Here is a 25,693-nt window from a genome sequence, read left to right on the forward strand (position 1 = left end):
TCCGGCATCAAGTGTGAATCTAAAAGAGAGTGTGTATGGTGTTGCCCACGCCACTGGAAATGTTGGGGTGTCCAGCGAGGTTATTTTTGGATTAGTGACAGCGTGTCAATGGCTGCAGATGCGTCGCAAAGGAAGGCTCTGCGATACCAACAGACCCTGGTAGGTCTTTCCCAAATCTTACTTTATCCACCTGCGCGTGTTGCTGTCCCATCTATCTCTCCTTGGAAGTGTTTTTGTCATGTGCCTCCATCTGCTTTTCCCTCACCCCTCCATCTACCCACCTGTCCCTCACTCTTTTCCAACCGCCCTTTCACTTTCTGTAAATGATACACCCTCTACTTTTCACTTCTCTCTCTACTCCTTTATGTACTTCTTGAACAAGAGTTCTGCAACTTAATGTCAGGTTGATCTGTGCCGCCCCGAAACACATTCACAGTCACCGCTGGTTTCACACCACGAAACACTGAGTGAAGGCGATAAATGGAAAGTCAGCAATAGTCTGCAATAATCAAGGATTTTATTATTTATTTCCATTTCAAACTCTAATCTCTTCCTTGAAATCTTGCATTTGTATTATAATTATGTTATTTAATGTTTTTGAATTGCCCGGATTGTATCTTTATGTTTATTTTTCATCTTTGCAATATCTTCTATCTGAACTCCTCAAACTGCCGCCTTGTAAAGTCATTGCTGTTTTCATGTGTTGGAGGATATAAATACCTATATAGGGGAAACCTGAGCAGACAGGTTAGACGTACGTGTTGAGATGAATGCATGTCACAATATCCTCCAGCTTCATCTGTTTAAATGCTCATGCAGAGACATGGTCATTCCTCGCTGCATGGGGCATCATGGCTGCCGTAGAATGTTTTTGGTTTTTAATGTTTTCATCCAATCAAACCTGCTTTGGTCATCTGACTCACGGCATCAGATTGTTTCTTTCTTCAGTGACTGATTTGAAGCATTGTGTGTTCACTGGAAAAGTAATTTTCTGCAGAGTTGCATGTGTGTGTTGCAAGACTAGAGAATTACTGGGGGTAAGAGCAGCTGGGGTGTGTGTGTGAGGAGGAACAGTGACAGTGCCTTTTCCTTCTCCCCTGAGTCGGTCGCCCAAAGCAAATGTTTAAATCCCAGCCCTGGTGGATCCCCTCGGGGGGAAAGGCCCACGGGTCAGATATAAATAAGAAATCTCAATTAATCACACCATTTACAGGCTTAATGTCTCTCTGCAAAGTCCCACGTCTCTCAGGTGTGAAAGCTTGGATAGCGTCTGTGTGTGTGACGGAGAGAGGAAATTAGAGCCCTCAAGGATTTGTGGAGTTTATGTGTAGAGCTTATAATAGATCATCCTGATATAGTTTGTTTATTGATCAGCAGCGGGATATCACAGAGTTGATAGTTTTAGTCGGCTTAAGTCTTCGCAGATGCACACTGTTGCTGACTGGGTAAAATAGATATCTGCGTTTTCAGGGTTCCCTAAAGGAATACAGGTTAAAATAAAAATATGTGTAGGTGTTTAAGTTACTTTTAACTATTGTTTCTAAGGGAGGCCCTGCTTCACACTGAAATGAAGTCCTGTGAAAGTTAGGTTTGCACAATCGAATGTGGTTGAGAGAAATGAGATAAGAATCAAACTAAACATATGTCAAGATTTTATGAATTGATCAAGTTATGATAGGAGGAATAGGTAATACTCTATTTTACAGGTCTGTCATTTCCTAATATTTTTTTTCTAGATAGTTTCCTTGAAAAAACAAATTAAAATTACAATAGAGAAGTTATTACTCATTAATTATTAATTTACTATGTTGCCCTCCAAAGCATTAGCGGATATAGGATTATTCATTTATCATTGCAAAATTCTACATCTACATGTGCTGAATTGTTTTTAGCTTGTAGTTAAATTGAACATTTCTGAATGTTCAGCTGACCCGGTGTGCCCCATCTAAAAGTATGTAGTAATTAATTGTAGACAGAAAATTCAACACTGCGTTGATTTCCCCTTTAAATAAATAAGTGTTATCTCGTGCACAACTGGTACAGAGGTGCAACAGTTCGGTTACCTTTTACTTTTTTTGTGATACACTTGGTGTCAACATTGTGTGAGGATACAACATGTTATTTTACTGTATTTAGTCCCTTTTTGCATGGTGCTCTTCAGGAAACTTCTAAGAAATTATTAAGAAATTGCCTGTAAATTAAGTACCCATAAAATAAATGGTTACGTTACCGACTTATGAAAAGCCTATACTTACACTGTAGGCCTAGGTCTTTTGACCTGTAAAATCACCAAATGATCGCTTGCTGTGTCTGTAAAAATGTGATAACTACTTCCAAGTTACACAGTTGTTGTTGCCCCTTGACCTTAACAAAGAGGAAGCTCCCTTCTCTGTGGACTTGTGTCACACCGACAGACACACTCCTGTGTCCTGTTGGGTGGTGAGAACAGGTCGCTGTTTGTGTTTACATACTGTGTGTTTGGGCTCGCTCTGATACGGCTGCTTGTGCGTTACAATTTATTTGATGGATGTGGTTAAAATTGAGGTTGTTGGGGAGATGAGTCTCGACCCAGGAGAATGTCAACAGCAGGGAAACAGATCTCATTAGTATCAAATGGTTTAGGCTACTAAAAGGGATCATATTTACCTGGCAAGTGTCTCAGAGACTGGAATGACCAGTATGCACACGATTAGGGGCTTATATTTCATATTATATCACAGTCACTTGAAGTGTCTTTTTAATTACAGAGGTGTCCATAATGCAATAATTAAACTATTAGGAGTCACATTAATAGTTACAAGATGAAAAGCCTTGTGAACGTTGCCAAGACATGTCAATAACTTGTCATTGCTTTTTTGCGTTAAGGTTAAAGCCCTCCATCTGTCTGTACAACAGGCCTCCTGGGAGCGATGGGCCGAAAGAGAGACAAACAGCGTGAGAGAGGGAGAGGTGCCGAGAAGTGTGTCAGTGAACATTGGGTCACACTGCTGCTAAATTTACCCACGAGTAAGGTTTCACCTCAGGGGTGGGGGGTTGGAAGGATGGGGGACAAGGGGTGGTGAGAGGGAAAGTTTCAGGGGGAAGATCGAGGGAAGAAAGGTGAAGGGCTGTGCACAAGAGTTCAGTCGGAGGTGAGACTGTGTAGAGGAGAAAGCCCATGAAAATCGTTTTGGGCATTCTAGGACTTGTATTTGTACCTTAATGAGCTGTGCAAATAGGGAAACAAACAAAGTGTGGATATATACTGAGAAAAGCATCTCAAGGTTAAAAGTGGATAATGATCGCCCAGAACACCATTTTAATGTTGTTTTCTGGCTTTTAGATTCATATCTAGAAAATCATTTAATGAAAAATAAAAGTTGATTCCACTAATATAAAATGCTGTAATTTTGTGGACATTTTGTAGATTTGCATTTGCAGGATGATAATGTTATAGTGAAATAACAAAGTAAGAATTTAAAACTGATAGCATTGCAAGTGCCCTGGTGGTCAAGGGGTTTAAGGTGCTGACCATGTAATAGGCCTTTTTCACAGCAGACAATTTGTCATATCATGGCAGGAAGAGCACAGCTCAAATAACCGAATTACAGAGTCAAAGAACAGAGTATGTATCAGGTAAAAGACAGGAAAACACCAGGTATAGGACACCGGGCTATTGCAGTGTACCAGAGTCCGGTCTGGGCTTAAGCAAAGCATGTTATCCATGCAGGGGGCATTTAAAGTACAGTACAGTATTAATATTACTATGTTGATGTGGTTATATATGGTCTCCACTCAGTCAACAGGTATTATATTCATACCTTAAGCTTGAGTCCTTACTGCCTGTTGTCATTCATGATCCCGCTTCAGGAATCTGATCGGCCGCCTCACTGAGAATCTACTCTTGTGAATTAAGAGCTGCTGACAATTTATTGTCAAGCCCGAACTGTCTCTATTAACCTCTACTGCTTTGCCCTCTGTGTGGGTGTGCTTGCGTGTGTGTGTGTGTGCGTGCGCGTGCATACATATGCCCGTGCACACTGACCATACCTGTCAGTTGCTGCACTGTATGAAGACAGGTAGTAGCAGGTACAGTCTGCGTCTGTCCCCTTATGAAAGGACAGATGCGAGACAAAGACAGGACGCACAAGAAAGTTGGCAACAACTTGAAGGACCAAAGATGGAAAAAATTAGGGAGCGGATCAACACTTTTGAGACAGTTCTCAATATAGATCAATTTCTGGTAAGGTTTAAAATCTTACATATTAAAGTGTTTTTTTTCTGAAGTTGGGCCAGTTTCCTTGTAAGAACTGATGCTTTTCTGACTAAAAGAGGGATAGAAGAAGGCTACTTAGTTTTTCTGACTGTTCTTTTATTGACCTTAAATTTTCATGTTGTGACATAACTTATTACATGTTAACCATTTTTAGAAGGGATGAAAAGGCCCCTGCAGCTTTTTGTTTTGTTTTCTGAATCACTTAGTGTAAAGTTGAACTGTGGGTTCATGCATAACACATGCAAGTTTACAGTTTGGTTTATACTTCTCTTTTGGCGGCGCAGACATGCCTTAATTAGAACATGACAGTTTGGTTAAGGCATGGACATGTTATTGTGCTTGTTAATTACTGTATTCATACGGAGACGTGTGTGTGTGTGTGTGTGTGTGTGTGTGTGTGTGTGTGTGTGTGTGTGTGTGTGTGTGTGTGTGTGTGTGTGTGTTGTGTGTGTGTGTGTTGGGGGAGGGGAGGTGGGGGGGGGGGGGTAATCTCCTGATCTATCCGTCAGTGAACAGGTCAGATTTTATCATTAACCTTGTGCAATGGGACAGGGCCATATTGTTGTTAGGCCTCACCCCATACACACATACACAGATACAAACATCATGAATTTAGCATACTGATAAACACAGACAAACACAAACTCCTCATGCTCAAGATCCCACACATGCACACATAGATATTTATGAATATGCAGTGCTGACTCCCTCTCATGAGGGACTCAGGAATGTGCTATTATTTTTTTAATTAACTCTCAATGTCACACTGCCCTTCAAGCTCGCTGTCTACTAAGCAGCTCTCGCTGCTGCTGAAGCTCTGCCTCTATTTCTCTCTGTGAAGCTTGTTTCTGTTGTGTTGTTTGCCATTTCTTCGCTCTTTTATTTCATGGTGTTGTACAGTAATAGTCCCTTGTTAAAACCGGCTGGTACAGGGCAGACTCAAAGCTTTTTGACAGCTCATCAGTAAAATGTAACAGGCTTTGTATTCCTAACACAGCCAAGGGAGCTGTTGTTTGCATTTTTCCATTTTCTTCATCCCGTGAGCCTCAAAATAAGCACAACATTAAAAGCTTTTCACAGTAGAGAACCAGAAATTAATAATGAGCGGTGCGAGTGTCTAAACTGTGCAGTAACGCCTGACTACTTTCATGTGTCCAGAGACAGACATACAGACAGACAGAGACAGAAAGTACAGGAGACACAAGGGAAGGTAGGGGGATATCTGACTGAGTAAATAAGTGCGATACAGTATCCTCTGGTGTTGACTTGGAGTGGGAAGGTCATTCAACAGTAAGAGAGTAAAAACAATGGCAGCAACATGTTCAAAAGCGTGTGAAAGTTGGGGAAAGGGGGGGGGGGTCACCAATGTCATTTTTATGACCTGCGTGGCATAGAAGGTCATAGATGACACAAAGGTAAACACAAGGTTGAGAAATGGAGACAGCGAAGCCAGCTGACTTGAATGAATCAGAGCTTTCAGTATCTCTCTCACGCTGTCAGTAGCTTGGCTCCGTTTGCTACTTAATTTAATTTAATGATTAAATGATTTAATTACTTAATGATTTAAAATAGAGAAAATCCTCAAATATTGGTGAATCGTTGTAAATTATTATTTGGTTATTAAAATAGTTGGTCATTTCCTTCCTATCAGCTAATCGTTACAGTACTACATTACATTTCAAGTGAACCTCTAAAGTACAATGATGTTTTTAGTTATTTATCATTAATCAATATGAATTAATACAATCAGGGCAGTCACTTAGATTTAAAGACGGGGGGCTTAGCTCCCAAGAGATCCCAGGTTTTCTTTCTCTTTCTGGCTGGTTGGCTAAACATTGTGTCTGAAGAAGACAGAGGGCTTAACTTACTAGTTCACTCATTATTTTACAATAAGAAGCTAGGTAGCTTTCTGAGGCTTAGTTTACTGACATGTTCTTACCGCTTGCAGAAAGTACACTGATCAATTCACACAGACACAGTAAACAAACATGTGTATCTGCCGACTTAAGGCGCTTTCAAGTGAACTAAAAAAAAAGATCTCTGTGCCTAGACGTGTTAAAAAGTAACGGATACATAGATAATATTATATTGATAATAATAATAATAATAATGGATTGGATTTATATAGCGCTTTATTTCCGAAGGACTCAAAGCGCGTTCCAGGTTCCATTCATTCACACACAGTCATACTGGTGGTGGTAAACTACAGTAGTAGCCACAGCTGCCCTGGGGCAGACTGACGGAAGCGTGGCTGCCATTCCGCGCCAACAGCCCCTCCGACCACCACCTCAAACATACAGCAGTCATGCACATTCACACCAGGCAAGGTGGGTGAAGTGTCTTGCCCAACGACACAACAACCATGACACAGGTGGCCGGGCAGGGATCGAACCGCCAACCCTTGGATCATTAGCCGACCCGCCCTACCAACTGAGCCACGGTCGCCCCAAATATTAAATATTATTTAACCTATTATTGTTTCTGTATATGAGTGTATGGTGTATATATGCTCTGTTTGTAAAAAAAATTGCTTGAAAACATTTTAGGGAAGCTGAAGCCTAACAACGTCTGAAGCTGAAGCCTAACAACGTCCCTGAATACAATACAAAGCTGTTGACGGTGTATAAGGAAATGGTATTCTTAGCCTTTTGTGAGTAGTTTTTGTGGTTATTTATTTATTTATTTATATTAATAACAACGATGTCCTGCAAAAAAAAAAATAAAATACATTTATAAAACATGGGAAACGAAGAAGACATTAGCAGGTAAAAAGAGAACACACACACACACACACACACACACACACACACACACACACTCCCAAACAAAGGAGCTACAAGCATTACACACAAATCTATGATCAATGGTCAGGGCTGTCATTGGCTTCCAATTAGCAACCTGTTAGCCAGGCAATGTTTATTGACTCACATAGAACTATTTATTATAAAATGCAGCTTTACATATTTCAATGAGGACTCTAGCTTTTTTCTTACCACATAAGTAAAGGTACTGTTTTAAAACGGTCAAGTGAGTATAGAGATGACTTCACTATCCATTTGAGATCAGTTAAATTCAGGCTACTCTAGGACTCTGATAAATGTAACTTGAATGTCATCTCAAACACACAGGGGACGCTGTTCAGAAACCTAAAGACAATATGTTACTCTTCTCTTGTCGCCCTATTTGTTGTGGCAGGACAGATGGCACCATGAGAAGTAAAATGTTTATCTCTTTCCCTCCATGTGAACAACGCCAAGGTTTCTGTCGTCCCTGTCCCTGGTTTTTGATGGCGCCTGGTCCCACAGCGCTTGTTTGATGATGTTGATGGATGACTGCTTTGGTGTTAATGTGTATAGTGCAGTGGTGGTGGTGGTGGTAGTGGGGTTGTCTAGAGTGTACATGAGAGACAGAGCAGGAACAGAGCTGCTGCTGCTACATCATGCCAAAGACAACTGATGAGGAACAGGTAAAAGACCTGAGGACCAAACGCTTTATTCAGTCAGGGAGTGGAGGGTGATACTTTTTTATTTCGTTTTTTTTATAATCACAGCTTGTCTTCTGTGTCTTTGATCTTTTCAACGGATTTGCATACATATTTTAACCGACTTCTCTATTCTAATCCTAGTTTTATTGGGGTGTTTGTGTAAGATGCAGTGTGACTGTGCTTGAGGTTTGTGCCTCTCATATTAGATGGTGATATATGTACATAAGATTAAGATAATGTGCAAGATTACAAGAAGATTACAATAATGTGCCATAGGGTATGCAGTAATTACACATATTTTTTTATTTCTATCAAGTAGGACCCTATAGCGGACTAGTCTATTACCTGAAAGAATTAACGCCATTCCTGGATACATAATATGGAATAATTTATGAATCGAAAGCAGTTGCAAAAATTGCAGTGTGTGTTTATGATTTGGTTATTGTTATTTCTATATAATTATCAAAATGATCCTATGTGCCTTTACACATGAGAAACACAAAAGAAAATGCTTTGGATTCTTATAAAAAAAATTGTTTTGTTAATCTTTTTTTTCATGAATTAATCGTGAGGAATGAATGAACATTTAAAACATTTGGACCAGGTAATGGCAGGTGGGTTTTATTATCACAAATGTTCCTTAACAAACTTTAAAGTCTGGGATTTAGACTTTTTCCGCATTCTTACCTTTCCCTTATAGTGACAAACATCTGTATTGTGGCAGCAAACCAAGCTAAAATAAACAAATGGAAGATATTATTCAAGCCGGTCTTTGCATAAGAACAACTGCATCAAGGGCTTGTATAAACTGTTAGTGCTGCATCATTGTTCTGTAACAGCTAGTTTGTAGCTCTCTGTGTTTGGTGAGGTTTAAAATAACTTGCTACATGATTTAGGCACAGCTGGCCACCTGCCATGTGGTGGATTCATGTATTAGTTATAGACTTCTCTATCAGTGACTTTGTCATGTGGTTGTGGTGACTCATGCATTACAGTGGACCAGGTAGGGAGAGTGTGTTTTCGTGCACGAACACTGAAGAAAATCTCACAGAAAGACATCTTAGACCGGCTATTCTGTGTGGGTACTGTGTTGCACATTTATGTCTATGATCATTGGGTTTTCCTTCTGTCCTGGTCCTTGTGGTTAAACTAGTCAGCTCTCCTTTCCTGTGTGAACATGAGACAGTAATGTGTGGCAGCCAGCCCCTTCTCATGATTTAGCTCCTTGCTTTGCTGTGTGGTGGGACACATGTGATCCGTAGGTTTCAGTTGCACACCATACCCGCACCTGGATCCGCAGTATTTTACAGCTTCTACGGTTTTTAACAAGTGCAAAGTGATAACATGTCTTGTATTCTTAGCAAGTGCTAGCATGTGTGTGTATGAATGTGTGTCTCTGGTTGTAGGCGTAAAGTGCACGTGTAGTGGGAAGGGGAAGATGTGGAATGTTCTGTCTTCCAGGATCTCTTCCTCTGGCCCTCCTCCAGCCCCTGCCTCCTCTCAGGGAGGGGTTTTTCCTATCTCCATGCCCGTTTTGTCTATTTCTGTCTGCCAGGGTATTCAGGTTGGTGTGTATCCCTTACACACACGGCGCACATTCCCCCTCTCTTTCTCGTTATCTCAAGACTCTTCACAGTGGATCTAGTTTTATCCTTCTCCCACTTCTCAGTTGTCAGAGGTATTTCTCCTTCCTTTCCCTTCTCTCCTTCTTCTCCTCCTCTTCCTGTCTTTCTTGCGAAGCCCATGAAACATGTGATTTCTGCTACTATTGGTTTTCACAGTGATTGTCAGTGTGTCCTCTTGTTTGTAGCTGTACGGTGAGTACAGGGAGCAGCTGGGGAACTGTGCCCGACGGGAGGCCGCCCGTTTGTTGACAGAGAGACAATGCAGGAGACAGGCAGGGGAAAACACATCCGCCGGCCGCAGAGGGCACGGCCGGCGGCATCATCACCCTCAACATCTCCACCCTATGACCTTGGAGTCGCATCTCAGCCACAGCTCTTCCACCAAGAAGCCTCGTCCCTACTCCAAATGTCAAGGTGGACTTTTTACAGCCTCACTTAAAAACATTCACAATGTTTTACAAAAAAAGTTTTCAAAGAAGATGTACTGTGATATTTTCTATGCTTTAAAGGTGGAGTCAGCGACTCTGGAGAAAGCTTGTTGTTAAAATCGCTTTTTATCCAAATCAATGAATATTTCCACACGATCAGCTCCCTGTCCATGCTGTGTGTGTGCTGAAAAAAAGCTGGTGTTCATACACAGCCTAGCCTCTGTAAAGGGTTATGTAAACAAAGGGTATGTAAACAAAATTGTCCACCTTAGCTAGCAACATGCCCGTTTACAGAGCCTAGGCTGTGTATTAATACCAGACAGGTAACGGATAGTGAGAAAATATTCACTGATTTTGACAAAAAGTGGTTTTGACAACATAGATTCTCCAGAATCACTGACTACACCTTTAAGTGGTTATCATGGCACCTTAGGTGGTAACCAGGAAACATAGGTAGAAATGAACAGAATCACTACAAGGCTGAAAACTAGAATGTCAGTGTGCAAGAACATTTAAAGGCCTACTTCACCGGTTGGAATATGAAGGTGTATTCTCTTTCTGTGACATCACAGAAAGAAAAATGTAGGGTTAGACAGTGAGACCATAAAACACTCTTTCTGCCTTTTCTCAGGCTAGGATGATCCCATTTCATATTTTTTTGCACATTTATACTTCATAGGATCTCCGAGTTCAATACAACTTCATATTCCAACCGGTGAAGTAGGCCTTTAAGTTAATTATAAAGTTAGACTAAAATAACCTATGTGGGTTAAATACAACAGCAAAATACACTATAGCACTTAACTTTGGTTTCTCTTTTTTGTAAAACTTTTATCACAATGCACTCTGGAGAGATGCATTTTTCTGACGGCATCAGTTACTGTTTACTTTGCACAATATGATTTTAGATGCAACACGATGAGCTCGTAAAAACATGATGCACTCGTTTAATTCGACTACCACACTGAACATGAGAGCATGGATTTACACAAGGGCCGTAGTCAGGATTTACACCATACTGAGGTCATGAGTCCAAAATATACTCCATTCATAGCTTAATAAAAAACAAAAACAAAAAACAAAGTTCATTGAACTGTAGATTATATTTTTCTATTGAAGAGCTGTTTCAAATCCTCCACATCCTGCTGGAATGAAAGAAAAAGCTTAAAACACAGTATATCTCTAAAGGTAATCAAATTAAATTTAAATATATCAAGTCTTGAATCGGCATAAAAATACCTTTTTAATTTATGTGTTTTCCCAGCAGAATATTTAAAATCTTCCGCCACGGCTGACCTTATTGGTGTTACATCTGTTGTTTCAACCCAATCGAATGGAAGTCAATACATCTCAATTTGTGCTGCGTCAAATTTGACCATGCCCTCTCTCTCTCTAAATCGACAACTTTATGGATTTGCATCCCTTAAACCTCTTTAAGCACAGTTTAGCACTTTTACGCTGAGGTGGTTCTACTTTTACCTAAAATTATTTGATCACATCTATCTGTTTGCTACCAGTGAACAAGTGTGTGAGCATCATCACTGTAACCACACTAATGGATTACCTCTCAGGCAATGTTACAATTACTACCTGTCAGTAATTAAAAAAGTGATTAATGGATTCAAGGTGGATCATAATTGTATCTCTCGGCCCCCAGCTTGCTTTGCTCGTGTGCGGAGGTACATGGTGAACAAGATGGGAGAGGACTGGATATTCCTGGTTCTTCTGGGATTGACTATGGCTCTCGTCAGCTGGAGTATGGACTACGCCAGCGCCAAGAGCCTGCAAGGTACCACCACAGGCCAAGGTCATGGAGATTATTACTGTCCAAATGTGCAGATTGAGAAAAGAACCTAACAGATTTGGGTTTCTACTGTCAGTAATTATTCCATGTATACTCCTGTGAGCAGTGCACTATTTTTGCCTTCTTTTGTCTTTCTATTTCTGTTTTTTTTTTCTCTTTCAGCGTATAAGTGGATGTACGGGGAGCTTAAAGGGAACGTGGCACTTCAGTACCTCGCCTGGGTTACCTATCCCATGATACTTATCATGTTTTCTTCGCTCTTCTGTAACCTAGTTTCACCACAGGCCATCGGTAAGCTCTCCATCACCTGTCAGCCTCTGTTATCCTCTCTCAGCATCTGCTTTCCCCCACTTTCTACCTCCTTTGTCTATTTTTTTTATACAGGTTCTGGTATTCCTGAGCTCAAAACCATCTTGAGAGGTGTAGTGCTGAAGGAGTATCTGACCCTCAAAGCCTTCGTAGCTAAAGTCATCGGGCTGACTGCTGGCCTGGGCAGCGGGATGCCAGTGGGCAAAGAAGTAAACATACCCCCCGTTTCATCTCTTTACAATCTATTTATTTTTACCTCTGTATATCTATCGCCTTCCATTGATCCAGCAGCACCACTATCATCATCCTCCTTCCTCTCTTATTTTATTTCTCCATTAATCTTTCTCAAAGCTTGGAGGATAATAAATCATCTTCTGTCATGTTTTTCCTCTCTCCCTCCTCTCACGGGACTGAAGCAAATTATTCAAGTCCACTGCAAAAGGAGTGTATTCATTTTCCCGCATTTAAGTAGCAGGGGCAGCTGTCACATCCAGCTATTACACCGTGATGTATCTGTTCTGATACAATATGTCCTAGTTTAGTTTACTCCCCATTTTAAAAACAATATGCAGTGTCTGTCTGTGTTGATATCATGACGTTTCGATCATCTGTGTCCCATCACCTCCAGGGTCCATTTGTCCACATCGCCAGTATCTGTGCCGCAGTGCTGAGTCGATTCATGTCCATCTTCTCTGGAGTCTATGAGGTAAGCCGAGGCCCTGACCAAAACAGACTGCATTTCCCATAAGTCTCATCTCCTCACTGATCACAGTTAATGCACTAATAAGGATGTTGAGTGCAGTTTTTGCTTTTGCTTTGTTGCTGTATTTTGCGAAATTACAGGGTTCCCACACAGGCCCCTAAAAATACTTCTGTGAAAAAATCAGCAGATTTGGTTTTCAGCAGGTCTAGTGACCAGGCTCAAGGGATGGCAACATGTGTTAGCCTGTCAGTAGGTCCACCACTTTGGTCCAGCCTGACATGTCTCAACAAGGTTAAACAAGATATCCATGGTCTCAAGTTATGACTTTGGTGATAATTTCCATTTCCATTTATCTTTTTTTATTTTGTTTTGGCATAATAGGGGAGAACGGGGTTATATGTCACACGGGTTAGTTGTCACACATGTTATATCTCGGCACCAGAAGGCGCTGTCTCTGAAATTTTGGGATGGAAATGCAGAATTGGGATAAAAGGGTCATCTACATAGTCCTCTTTGGAGTAAGATGCTGAATTTGGAGGAGAGGACGTTTTGTGTTTTTCATGTCAAATTGAAAATATTTAGCTCCTCAGTATTTTTCTTCTAGGCTTTTACACAATGGGTTTATAACAAAACACTTGATACCCTTATTAAAAAGTGTGAAGGGAAACTATAGTTAAGATTTGTATTGGCTAGTGAACTAGTTGGTTGTAAGCCTTGAGCTTTGATGCCCAGCTAGGGTTGGTCGTCACATTTTATTTGGGGTTGGTTGTCACATGTTATCCAAAGGCTGCAGCCAGGAAAGGAACCCATAAACGAAAGAAAAATGTCAAGCTGTATCCTCACTGACACTCCAGAGAAGGAGATAATAAAGAAGGAAAAAGCAGCTAGCATGCAAAAGAAAAAAGGGCAACAAAACCAAAACGACCCAGTGCATCCCTTGAGCAGACCCTACATTTGCCATCACTGTAACTTGGATAATGAATGTGTGTAGTTGAGTTGAGTAGGCTATTATTGTTAGACCTATTTGTTTTGTTCTTTATGTTGTTACATGGCTGTTTTGCATAATATGGGTTTCCTGTTCGTCTCCCTTGCTCATTTTGTGTTAAGATACATTAAGTTATTTAGGCCTATTTGTCAACTTGACAATGCAATTAAACTTTAAAATTTAGTTCTGACTTCTTTTTAAGATTTTTCCCATTAGGTTAACATCGGGACAAACAACCCCATAGTGTGACAACTGACCCCTAGATGGGTTTGGTTGTCACAATGTGTCAGAGTGTCTTGATGTGTCAAAAACTTCTTTATTACAATAAGTTGGAAAATGACAGGGATACACATTTAAAGCCAACACCTTAAGCTTCAATTTAATGTAGGAATGACTATTGAAAGATGTTTTTGTGATGAGCAATTCTCACTAGAGTAAAAAGTGTGCCTACTAACCCCGGTAACCCCTACACAGTCCTAGTCCTTCTCTTCTATCACAACTTTTTAAACTATTACTTGAAGAGGTTTTAAATTCTTAATGAGGTCTCTACAATGTTTGAGTTTGCTAGACGTCCAACTTTGAGTCCTTGAAGGCACACTATGCTAGCCTGGAAATCCAGACCTGCCACTAGGCGCTGGCCAATTAAATTTGCTGTGCCTGTTGGTCTGGACACTCTCCAATGAACTTCATTAAATATGTCAAGAAATCCTGAGCGCTCCCAATCAAATTGTTCTTTCTGATATGGGCGGGCCAGAGCCCTAAGTAAGGTGCTCAGGCGTGCTCAGGGGCGGACGTAACCGGATGACGACAGTGACGTGCATGCGGCCCTGAAGCCGTGATAGTAAACATCAAAGATGGCTGCGGATATGTTGTTTGAGTTTGAAACAGCTTTCTTTATATGCTATCTATGCTTTGACCTCAACCCTTTACAATTTAGAAGACGGCACTCAAATCTTTCATTAGCAAGTTAGAGGTATGTTCTGTTTTGCCGACCGACCACGGCAAAAGTTTAATTCAACGCAATCACTCTGTTTGCTAAACGATGTCACCTTGTTCATTGCTCTGATTGGTTGTAGTGCTATCCAATTGCGTGCAGTGGCATTTGAAATGCACGAGTCGGAGCCGCCCCTTGAGTTGGGAATTACTATTGATCGGGGCCAGACCCTCTATCGTTCTAGATATGGGTCTGGATTACCAGGCTAACACCATGCATTATTTTAATAAAATAAATTATAGTCAGACAAAAATAATCCCTCTCGATGATCACTTTTGTCCCGCTAGAATATGTGGTTGTGTGTTTATCTGCACAGTCCCCCTACCTTTAGCTATATTTTAACATAGTAACATTTGTTGGGTTTTGTTTTGTTAACACAAGATTCAGACTAAGCCCCACCCCCGCCCCTCCCCCTACTTTCCGTTGCCCTTAGTTTTTAATTGAAAATGTTGCATAGTCAACCTTTAAAATTAAGTGAAAGGTTAAAGAATTTGATATTAAAGAGAAAGTGGGAATCCTGTGCCTATTGTCCATCTCGCATCTGTCTCCCTCCCTTTTGTGTCTTTGTTTTGGCTTGCCCCCTCGCACCTCATCTGTGTTTGTGTCTCACTGTATTAATAGTGTGATGGTAATGTCTGGCATGTGTATTAACAGTGACCTCTCCCATATCCCTGTCTCCCACCCACTTTCCTTGCTCTCTCTCTATCTCCACTCCCCTCTGCTTTCTCATTCATCCCTGCTCGCCCCCTCCACCCTCGACCCTTAACCCCAGAATGGCACCCATAACCAGGACCTGTTGGTGTGTGCGTGTGCCGTGGGAGTGGCCACCTGTTTCGCTGCCCCTGTTGGAGGCAAGTCTCGCCCTGCTCCTCCTATACCCCTGACTCGGCTTGGTCACAGGTCTCCGTTTAGCTTTGTCCTCCTGAATTAGCATCAAAAACACAAACCTGGAGGTTAAATCTGACCTTAGGCCAGCGCTCTGCATTACAATTTAAACTGAATCATACTGTAGCTGAGCCTGGGATTTTAGTTTACAGGAAGAGTTCAACATATTGGGAAATACAGGTATTTACTTTATCTGCTGAGAGTGAGATCAGAAGAAAGTTACATTGAACCTCATAATTCACGGTCAAGTAAAAGATCAATGGAAATATTTTATGTCTGCTCTGCTTTCGGGTCTGGGATCAGCTAGTAATCCATCTCTAAGGATAATGTGACCAGACACACTTTTGTTTCCTGATTGCTTAAATGCTTCCTTGAAGTCTGTCTACCGTAATTGGCATGTGCATCCTCTGGTTCATCTTCTCTTGATGTGATTTATTCTACCCTCTCTTCTTCATCATCATCATAATTCACAGAGCATTATTTATTCACTTTGATCCATTTTGCTTCCTCTCTGTCAATTCTCCCCTTGTGGTTCCCCATCATGTGCTCTTTCTTCACCTTGATCTTATATTCTCTCTTTCCCCAACTCACCGTCTTGTCTTTCTGTTGGTGCTCTCGTTCCTCGTCACCTTTCATCCCCCTGTTGTCTCTCTCTCTTCCCCCCTTTATTACCCTCTTGTTTTATTCCTCTTCTCCCCTCTCTGTTTTCTGTGTCAGTAGAACCCCTATGGTTACACAGACATTCTGACTGTTGGCTGTGCCGTGGGGGTGGGATGCTGTTTCGGCACTCCACTAGGAGGTACTGTACAACTTTCCCTCCGGCTCATGCAATGTTCTGGATCAATATTTTACTGAAGCTGCATTTGCACTGACTTCCATCTGAAATGTGTCAGTAGCACAGCATATCAGGCTCTTAGTCTTATTTACTTTTTCTTTCAAATATGTATTGATTTAATTTTACAGCTGCTTGTCTTAAGACAACATAGAAGAGTACAGTGCGACCCATAGTGGCTTTTTCAGACCAATACCATTTTATATAGCCCCATTTACTTGTTCAAAAAAAAACTTGAAATAACTCCATGAAATTCTGATTTTTGCTGAAATTGGTTAAACCCATCGCCTCGCTGATATGATCTACAGCTGTTTTTCACAATCTTGTGACATCACTGTTGGGTGTGGTCACAGGTAAAAAAAAAAAGAGCAAACATCTGACCACCTCCAACCAGTCAGAGGTGAAACAGGCACAAACCCCTAAAGTTTGTCAAGCCCTGACATTAGCCTCGTTTGAGTAGGAGCCGTCTTGCTCAGAGGCTATTGTCTATGTAGAAAGAAAAATACATTGATTTGCACATGACGTCATAATTCATTGCAATGCTTCATACAATATTTATTTAATCACAAGTTTTTGTTCATTGTTGCTGGTACTTCCTAAATAGTATTATTTATTCAACTTTATCTTCTGTTCTGTATCTTTATGATGGCTCTGATTAGGGTTGCAAAGGAGTGGAAAGTTTCCGGTAAATTTCCGGGAACTTTCCACGGGAACTTTTGCTCGGGAATTTTGGGAATATTCAAAATAGGGAATTATAGGAATGAACTAAATGGCCGTAATTTAAATGATTTTTTTTTCATATCCAAACATAAATCTAAACATATAAACACTATGTTTGGTCATAGGCAGACATCCATGCAAAATAATACAATAAAAAAAACATTAAATTTGAACAGATTTATTTGTAAGTAGAACTTTATCAAGTTTTGATTATTTTATGAACAATCAATAATTTCACTGAACAACAAAAATATGAATGTTGTGTTAAATATCACACATATTTCTGACCCCACCCTTTCAATAAATTAAGTAAATTGCCCCCCATGTGATGGAGGAATGCACAGTGCATGTAGGGGGCGTGGCCTCAGTACCCCTGCAGCAACTTGCATGTGTACATGCATGAATTCTGGTTGTTTTAGTCAAGCTTATGCTCAAATATATTTTCCCCAACTATATTTAAAATCACTGTTTAAGCCTTTGTAAACCTGGTCTAGTAAAAATCAATATATGATATTAAGTTGGGTGTCTCAATAAGCTTTAAAAAAATCAGATTTGAAATTAAATGTTCATAAATACTATAAAACTTATTTGAAAACACTGCTTTTTACAGTCTAGAAGATTTGCTAGGACTGAAATTACATACCGGTAGTTAGAAGGATTTAGTGCATTTGGTTTGCTTTAAATTTAGTAAATTCCCATTTATTCCCGTTAATTCCCAAAATTCCCGTTAATTCCCATAAATTCCCGTTAATTCCCATGGAAAGTTTCCAACTTTGAAAATTCCCGGAATTTTGCAACACTAGCTCTGATGTTTATTTTATTGCTTCAAATGCTAATTATACCCTCTCAGTGTGTGTGTGTGTGTGTGTGTGTGTGTGTGTGTGTGTGTGTGTGTGTGTTTGCGTGTGTTTGCGTGTGTGCGTTCGAGTGGGTGAATGAGTGAGTGTGTGTGTGTGTGTGTGTGTGTGTGTGTGTGTGCGTGCGTGTGTGTGCATGTTGACTCCCTGTGATTCTCCTGTTGTGTACAATTATACGGCTTCAGCTTTCAAGTGTTTTTGGACTCATTCTGTTTATTTAACTCATTTTCCCTCTCTTTCTCTCACCCTGCTCTCTTCCTCTCTCAATGCTCACACTATCCATTCTGTTTTTTCCTCTCCTCTAAAATGTCTCTCTCTCTCTCTCTCCTTGCCATCACCAGGGGTGTTGTTCAGTATTGAGGTCACGTCTACCTACTTTGCAGTGAGGAATTACTGGCGGGGATATTTTGCCGCCACATTCAGCGCCTTCATATTCAGGGTGCTCTCTGTTTGGAACAAGGATGCTGGTGAGAAGCAGAGCACATACACACACACAGACACAGACACACACACGAACACACACACACACACACACAAACTGTTGTAAAAGACTGCTGAGCAGGCATTTATGGAAAGCTGAATATGACAGCTAAGTAAAATTTCTTGCTTTGCTCCTTGAGATAAACCAGAAATGGTTAAGGTCAGCCCAAAAATTATTCAATTCACAATCCACTAGCACCATATAATAAAACACTCACAGGACTAGTCCAGAGTGTATAAATAAAAGGTCATGAAGGTTAAAAGTCCTACAGAACAATGTTATTGTTATGGTTTGACATTGTGAATAATACTGTGTTTAATATGATTCATGCAGAACTCAAGAACTACAGTCAACCCCTGTTTGGCCTTTTTCTTCTTGCTGCACACCATAATCCTTTTTTTATTTGAACATATAAATGAAACTCAAACTCAAGATATTTAGCACAGCTATGAGAGATTGAGATGACTATTGTTTGATGTTTATATTTTTCCTTGTTACATTTCTATTTCCATTTCTCTCTAGTCACAATCACAGCTCTCTTCAAAACTAACTTCCGGATGGATTTCCCCTTTGACCTGCAGGAGCTGCCCGCATTTGCAATAATAGGGTCAGGAGATGTGTGAATATTTCCTCTGCTATAGAAATAGTCATATCAATCATGTATTCTCTCGATACATATTTAGAATTCTCATTTTGTTTCTCAAATGTTTTTAGGATTTCATGTGGCTTCTTGGGGGCATTCTTCGTCTACCTGAACAGACAGGTGGTTCTCTTCATGAGAAGACCAACAGCGCTCGTACGCTTCCTAACCAAACAGTGAGATCCCAGCACACACACGCCATGGATCATTGCTGCCCTCGGCTAAAAAAACACAGCCATTTTGAAAAAACAGACACTTTTCCAAAGAATACAAACCATTTGTGCATTCAAACCCAATTCCTCCTAATGTATCTCAGCTCAAATCTCCGCACTCATTAGTCTCACAACACTGGACAGGACAGAAGCAAAGCCTTAACAACTCTAGAGCCAGTTATTCACTCAATGTGGAGATTCACTTATCCTGTGAGACTCAGCAGTCAGGGAACATTAGCCTCCACCATTAAAGAGAGGGGAGCAGCAGAGAGCCCTGCAATCACTGAGACGGTTATTTCTGTTACAGGCGCCATGTTGTAGGTTTCTGAGAATACACTGGGCTTCCTGGTAATGACGTGATGTGTGTTTGTATTTGTGCAGTCGATTGATCTATCCAGGAGCAGTGACGTTCATCATCGCTACCTTCACGTTTCCTCCTGGATTTGGACAGTTTATGGCTGGAGAGGTTAGACTGAATCAATCGCACGCTTTCTGACTTCTTTTTGATGTCCTTCATTAATATTAATGACATTTTAAAGAAGGTGGGGTTTTATGAGGTCAGCAAAGTTTGAATTGTGTGTTTTTTCTTCTCCTGTTATCCTGCAATATAGATGCAAAGTAAGGCCGTAATCATTTGAATTTTATAAGCAACTTCAAGGGGAACTCTTTTCCACATCCGCACAAGTCTGTTTACAGGTTCTGAGGAGGACTACTGCATATGTAAATTAAATTGTATAATAATCATTGTTGGCCCCAAAGGGGTGCCTGGGGCAACCACTCAAGGCTATATTATTAGATGGCACTAGCATAACACACCTGAATCTCTGACTGGACTGTGTGCCAATAGCATTGTGGGTAATAAAGGCCCACCGTTTTGATTTGAATCTGTGTGCAATGTACATATCTCTTTTTATACCAAATCGGGAGATTTAACCACTACTTAAAATTTACTGTTTACATTTTAATTTGACAGAATTTTGTAGATATTTTAAGAACTATCTATGAAAAATGTATGTGGTCTAAAATGTCTCTTTTGGTCTCTTTAAACAGGTAATTTAATTTTTTTTTTTAAATCTTCCCATTGGACAGAAATCTGATCTTTGGTAGCCCAATTGTTGTGATGTATTTATTTCATATGTGAATTTAACACAAATTACCAATTTATTACAATCAACCTGGATATTAGCCACTTGTGTTTTATGTCTCAATATACAACTCAGCAAAATCATGTTTTTGAAATGATATAACTTGTAATTCAATTCCACAATTAGGTGTTCAGTTGCTTATAAGAATTAAATCCTAACAACTGCTTTGCTTCCAAAGACCCTTCTTTTGAGTTAAACATATATACAGTATAAATCAAAAATATTGTTAATTTTTGTGATTTTATCTTTCTTTGTTAAACTATTCAGATTTTTTAAAATGTTTTATTATGTTACAGATACATTCAGTTTTATATCAATACCTTGTAATTTTTCATGTTGACCAATTGCCTGATGAAGACCTTCGGGTTTATAAATGTTGCCCTTTTCCAGTCCAGTTAAAGTTTTTCAATGCTGCACGTATAACAGTATTTTTGTGAAAAGTCAGCTTCTTTATGTGTCTGGCCCTTCTGGTAGCTGATGCCCAGGGAGTGTATCAACTCTCTGTTTGATAATTACACCTGGACCAAAATCTCAGGAGCTCCTTTCCCACCGGGCCTGGGTTACTCATCTGCGTGGCTCCATCCTAATGTCAGCGTCTTCGTCGTCCTCCTCCTCTTCTGCGTCATGAAGGTATCTCTCCACCCCGCTGTGTACAGGAGGTGTTGAAATATTAAATATGTGCGAAAGCTTGGGAAAAAACCTTCTGGGATTGGTCTTGATCCTACCCTGATCCTGTTTTGTGTGCTGCAGTTCTGGATGTCAGCAGTTTCTACTACGATGCCCATTCCCTCGGGTGCCTTTATGCCAGTGTTCATATTAGGTAAGAGGATTTTGTAATGTGGGCGCTGTATCTCCCGCTGAGCTCCAGTGCTATTTGTCTTCACCAGCGTGTGTCTTATCTCTCTCCTCAAGGAGCTGCTTTTGGTCGCCTGGTAGGGGAGATCATGGCCACTCTTTTCCCAAATGGAATCCTCTTTGATGGGATTGTCTACAGCATCCTGCCGGGAGGTTACGCTGTCATTGGTCAGTCTCAAGAACTTTGGTGCTGTCATTCGGGTTTCCATCGGCCTCTTGAGATTAATTGAAGACTTGTAGAAATTTAAATATGGCAACCCAATATACCAATCTGGACCACTTTCCCCTCAGTTCTAAAATGTTGATTCACTATTTTGACTTAAAGCTGGGGCATGTGATTTTTGTATTTCACTACATTCTAAACAGTACAACCGAACTATCTAAATATGTGTCAGACACAAAGGGATCAGGTGGAGGAATAATATTTGACCCTAACTTAATATCCTCCCCTCTGCCCCTCTGCCAGGTGCGGCAGCAATGACGGGGGCTGTCACACATACGGTTTCCACTGCAGTAATCTGCTTCGAGCTGACCGGTCAAATCTCCCACATCCTTCCCATGATGGTGGCAGTGATCCTAGCAAACATGGTGGCCCAGGGTCTGCAGCCTTCTCTCTACGACTCCATCATCCAGGTGAAGAAGCTGCCCTACCTGCCTGAGCTGGCCCTTGGGCACATCAGGTACAGTTAAACCAACGAGAACTCTGGTTTTGTGTGTTTTTAATTTTCCGTAAAACTTTCATCGTAAGGCTGAAGGTCTTTATTCTCAGTATCTCTGCATCCCCAGCAAGTACAACATCTTTGTGGAGGACATCATGGTACGCAAAGTCAAGTTCCTGTCCGCTCGTTCCACCTATCGAGAACTGAACAATCTGCTAGAGAACTCATCTCTGAAAACCATCCCCCTTGTCGACTCTAAAGGTTGAGTGACTTACACCATCATCATGCCGGTTCTTCATGTCTCCCTCTTGCCTTTGTACTAAGCTAAGCTAAACCCCTGCTTGCTGTAGCTTCCTATTGAGCAAACAGACATGTGAGTGGTATTGATCTTCTCATCAACTCCCAGCAAGGAAGCAAATTAAATATCCTTTAACCCCTCTCTCTGCAGAATCCATGATTCTTCTGGGCTCCATAGAGAGGACAGAGCTTCAAGCCATCCTAGACTGGTTGCTCTCACCAGAGAGGCGAGCCTTTGAAACGGGTCAAAGCTCACCAGGCCAGGGCTCCAAAGTCAGCTGGGAGTCCTTCACCTTTGTGGATGAGGACGGCGGAGAGGAGGGCGCAGAAAAGGTAGGAAAATAAATAAATAAATTACATAAATAAGATTTAGCCTGTTAGCTTAAGAAAAAGATATAATTCCGATTCCAAATGTGTTGTGCTCGCAGACTGCTCCAGTACAGGAAGAATGTAACGGCCCCATACCTCAGGAGCCCTCCATCAACCACACAGGCTCAGGTAACACGACATTTCATCTGCACACAAAGACAAGTCCACCCATCATATGCCACTTCCTCTGTGGTCTTACATGTGCTGCCATACCATGTCCGCAGACAAGCGCAAGCTGCCGTCGGTCCGGACGGCCCTCCATAGACTCTTCTCCTCCACGTCTTTGTCAGGCCAGACTGAAACACAGGTACAGATATACTCATCACTTTGACCCCGAAAGCTGCTGTCGAGTTGGCACTGACAGCTCAGAGACGCCAACATCAATCAAATATGGCAGCTGGAGTCAAACCTCGCTAATGTGATGGGAGGGCAATGACATGATGCATACATAAAAAGAGATGACATGTCGTGCTGCGGGCAATGATGGCATGAAAGCACAGACGTCATTATTTCATCTTCATGTATGTAGCTTATCAAACCGACCAACCGTCCATCCATCTGTCTGTCCCCCCTCTTTTCCCCAGGACACCAAGGCCCCTACGTCGTTGACTGACACCATGTCCCCAGAGGAGGTACGGAACCGTATTGATCCATTCTCACGGCCGACAATCATTTAGACAATCAAACCATCCTTGTGAATATCCTGAAACTCTTTTTAGTCACTTCTCTGTTCTGTGATTGGCTGATGCAGATCAAAACCTGGGAAGAGGAAGAGCTGGGTAAACCAATCGACATGGAGCAGTTACGTATAGATCCCTCCCCGTTTCAGCTGGTGGAGAGAACGTCTCTGCACAAGGTAACATCACATACAAAAGATAATGTATGTACTGAAAGGAACTGACTTATTGCTGCTGCTTAGCGGTGCAAGTGAGGTCAGGCTAGCTGTTTCTCCCTATTTTCTGTTTTTATGCTAAGCTAAGCTAAGGCTGTCCTGTCTGTAGTTTTTAAAAGCATACACACAGTGGTATTAATCTTGTCATATCTCTGCAACAAATCGGATAAAAGTGTTTTATCACATTTTTAATAGGAAGCTAGAGTTAAAATCTTGTGTTCTCAAAACATCAGCAGACAATGGTGAAATATTTGCATCAGGGGAAATGTAGGATCCAGTGATTTTGGCATTTTACCCATTCTAGATAGAAGTTATGATGCTTCAAATTGTATTATTATTTAATTAGTCTCTTGTGAGTTACCCAAGCTTATAGAGGTGTGAGTTTTGATTCAATAGGTGTCATTTTTGTCAGTGTGGACAGTAAACTAAATATGTTAATGTAGGCATACAGCAATGCTGCAGCCTGTTCTCTGTCCACACAACCACACAGCTTAGGATCCTGAATTCTGAATTTCTATGACTCATGCTTTGCAGCATGGCCACATACAGTGCAGCCATGCGGGCAGAGAACTGTCACACTACAATACATTTAACACTGACTGGATCATGTCCTCTCTCTCATACTCAGACCCACACTCTGTTCTCCCTGCTGGGTCTCAGTCACGCCTATGTCACCAGTATTGGAAAGCTGGTGGGTGTCGTGGCCCTGAAAGAGGTAAAGTCACTTTTTTATTTTTCTGCATGTTTTCTCCCCCTCTCTTGGTTTTGATCCCATAATGCCGCACTACAGCAACTATGGACAATCTCCCGTTGTGGGCAGTTGTTCTGTCACAGGGTGCATCATGCTTTATGCTCTGATTCACGCGGTTATTCCATTCACTCATCTCCCCGGATCCTGCATTGTCACTTCAACACATATTTGTTTGCTTGATGTGCTGCTCTCTCTCTCTCTCTCTCTCTCTCTCTCTGTCTCTCTCTCTCTCTCTCGCTCTCTCTCTCTGTGTTCTAACAGCTGCAGAAAGCCATAGAGGGCTCCACCCGGAGCGGAGTGAGGCTTCGTCCCCCTCTGGCCAGCTTCAGAGATGCCAGTAGGAAAGCCAAGAAGCACCAGCCCCCCTCTTCCGTCCCGTCCTCCCCCACCCGGGACAGGGACCTGTGGGGGGAGGGCAGCAGCAGGGAGGGGGAGCTGCTGAGGATGGAGTCCAAGGAGGATCCCAGAGGCAAGGTGCCATCTTCCAGAGGAGGAGCTCCGGGCTGTGACCACGCTCCCTCCTCCCCCAGCAGCAGCAGCAGCAGTGGAGGTGGAGGTGGGGGCACCAGTATAGGTTCAGCCACCACCAGAAGAACTGACCAGGCCTTACAGGAGCCTGTGTCGCCCTCTACCTCCTCTACCTCACATTCACTTCCTGCCTCCCCCCCTGTGTCCCCAGCCAGCCCTCCTGTTTTCACGTTAGCCTCCCTGCAGGAGCAAGACAGGGAAAGCGAGGAGTCTGACGAGCCCATATAGGCCGCCTTTCAGAGGGAAAAAACTCACTTTTACCTACTTTTCATTTCACTCCTTTTCCCCAGAGACAGAGCCACTGTCTGGGTGGAGGGAGTCGGGGCTCACCGGCACAGACATTCAGCTCTCGGCGAGCAGGGACGAGCTGGTGCACACAAATCTCCTGATACTTGTAGTGCAGGATTTTTTTCTTTTCTTTTCTACTCATACGACAATCTCACTTTTTCACTCTCAAAGACGGGACAAACATGTTCAGTCCTACATATCCCTAATGTTCAATGTCCATCCATATCTTTGGAAATGTTGAATGTAGCTGTGCATAATATATCAATGTCTGCTAATGACTATAAGTACCTTTGATCAAAAATTAACTGACAGCAATGAATTGTATGATCATAAATAATATATTGATGAAGAATGAATTGATTTTGGCCTAGAGGTCATTTAAAGTTTACTGATTGAAGTCAATTTAAAATTATACCTTACTTGTATCATATATTTGCTGTATGGTAAATATTAAAATCATTACTACCGGTCTGTAATTTTTAAACATAATAAATATCAAAATTGTCTTCTAGTTTATTTTAATTAGTTACAACAACAACAACAACAACAACAACAACAAAAAAGACAAATGAGACAAACGAGCTACAGTCACGCTGTCATATTTTCGAGGCTATCCATCCACACTAGTTGTTGGGATTGTTGGGAACATTAGTCAGTCTGAACCGACTGACTAATGTTTTTTAAAAAATATCGCT

The 25,693-nt window shown here is 41.4% G+C and overlaps 1 protein-coding gene across 1 annotated transcript; it reads left to right on the plus strand.

The window, feature by feature from the left end:
- The first annotated feature begins 93 nt into the window (after window positions 1-93).
- Window positions 94-25,000, plus strand: clcn1b (chloride channel, voltage-sensitive 1b). Its single transcript, XM_080039716.1, has 23 exons — window positions 94-159; window positions 9,550-9,778; window positions 11,450-11,581; window positions 11,759-11,887; window positions 11,981-12,114; window positions 12,534-12,611; window positions 16,193-16,271; window positions 18,223-18,348; window positions 18,885-18,969; window positions 19,077-19,178; window positions 19,596-19,680; window positions 20,834-20,989; window positions 21,110-21,179; window positions 21,272-21,382; window positions 21,681-21,894; window positions 22,001-22,134; window positions 22,322-22,503; window positions 22,599-22,668; window positions 22,764-22,846; window positions 23,124-23,171; window positions 23,291-23,395; window positions 24,060-24,146; window positions 24,444-25,000. The coding sequence occupies exons 1-23, from the start codon at window positions 109-111 to the stop codon at window positions 24,936-24,938; spliced, it is 2,985 nt and encodes a 994-aa protein (XP_079895842.1). The 5' UTR covers window positions 94-108; the 3' UTR covers window positions 24,939-25,000.
- Window positions 25,001-25,693: the final 693 nt, after the last annotated feature.

This window comes from Ammodytes marinus (assembly GCF_949987685.1).
Source record: "Ammodytes marinus genome assembly, chromosome: 13".
NCBI classification, from domain to species: domain Eukaryota; kingdom Metazoa; phylum Chordata; class Actinopteri; order Uranoscopiformes; family Ammodytidae; genus Ammodytes; species Ammodytes marinus.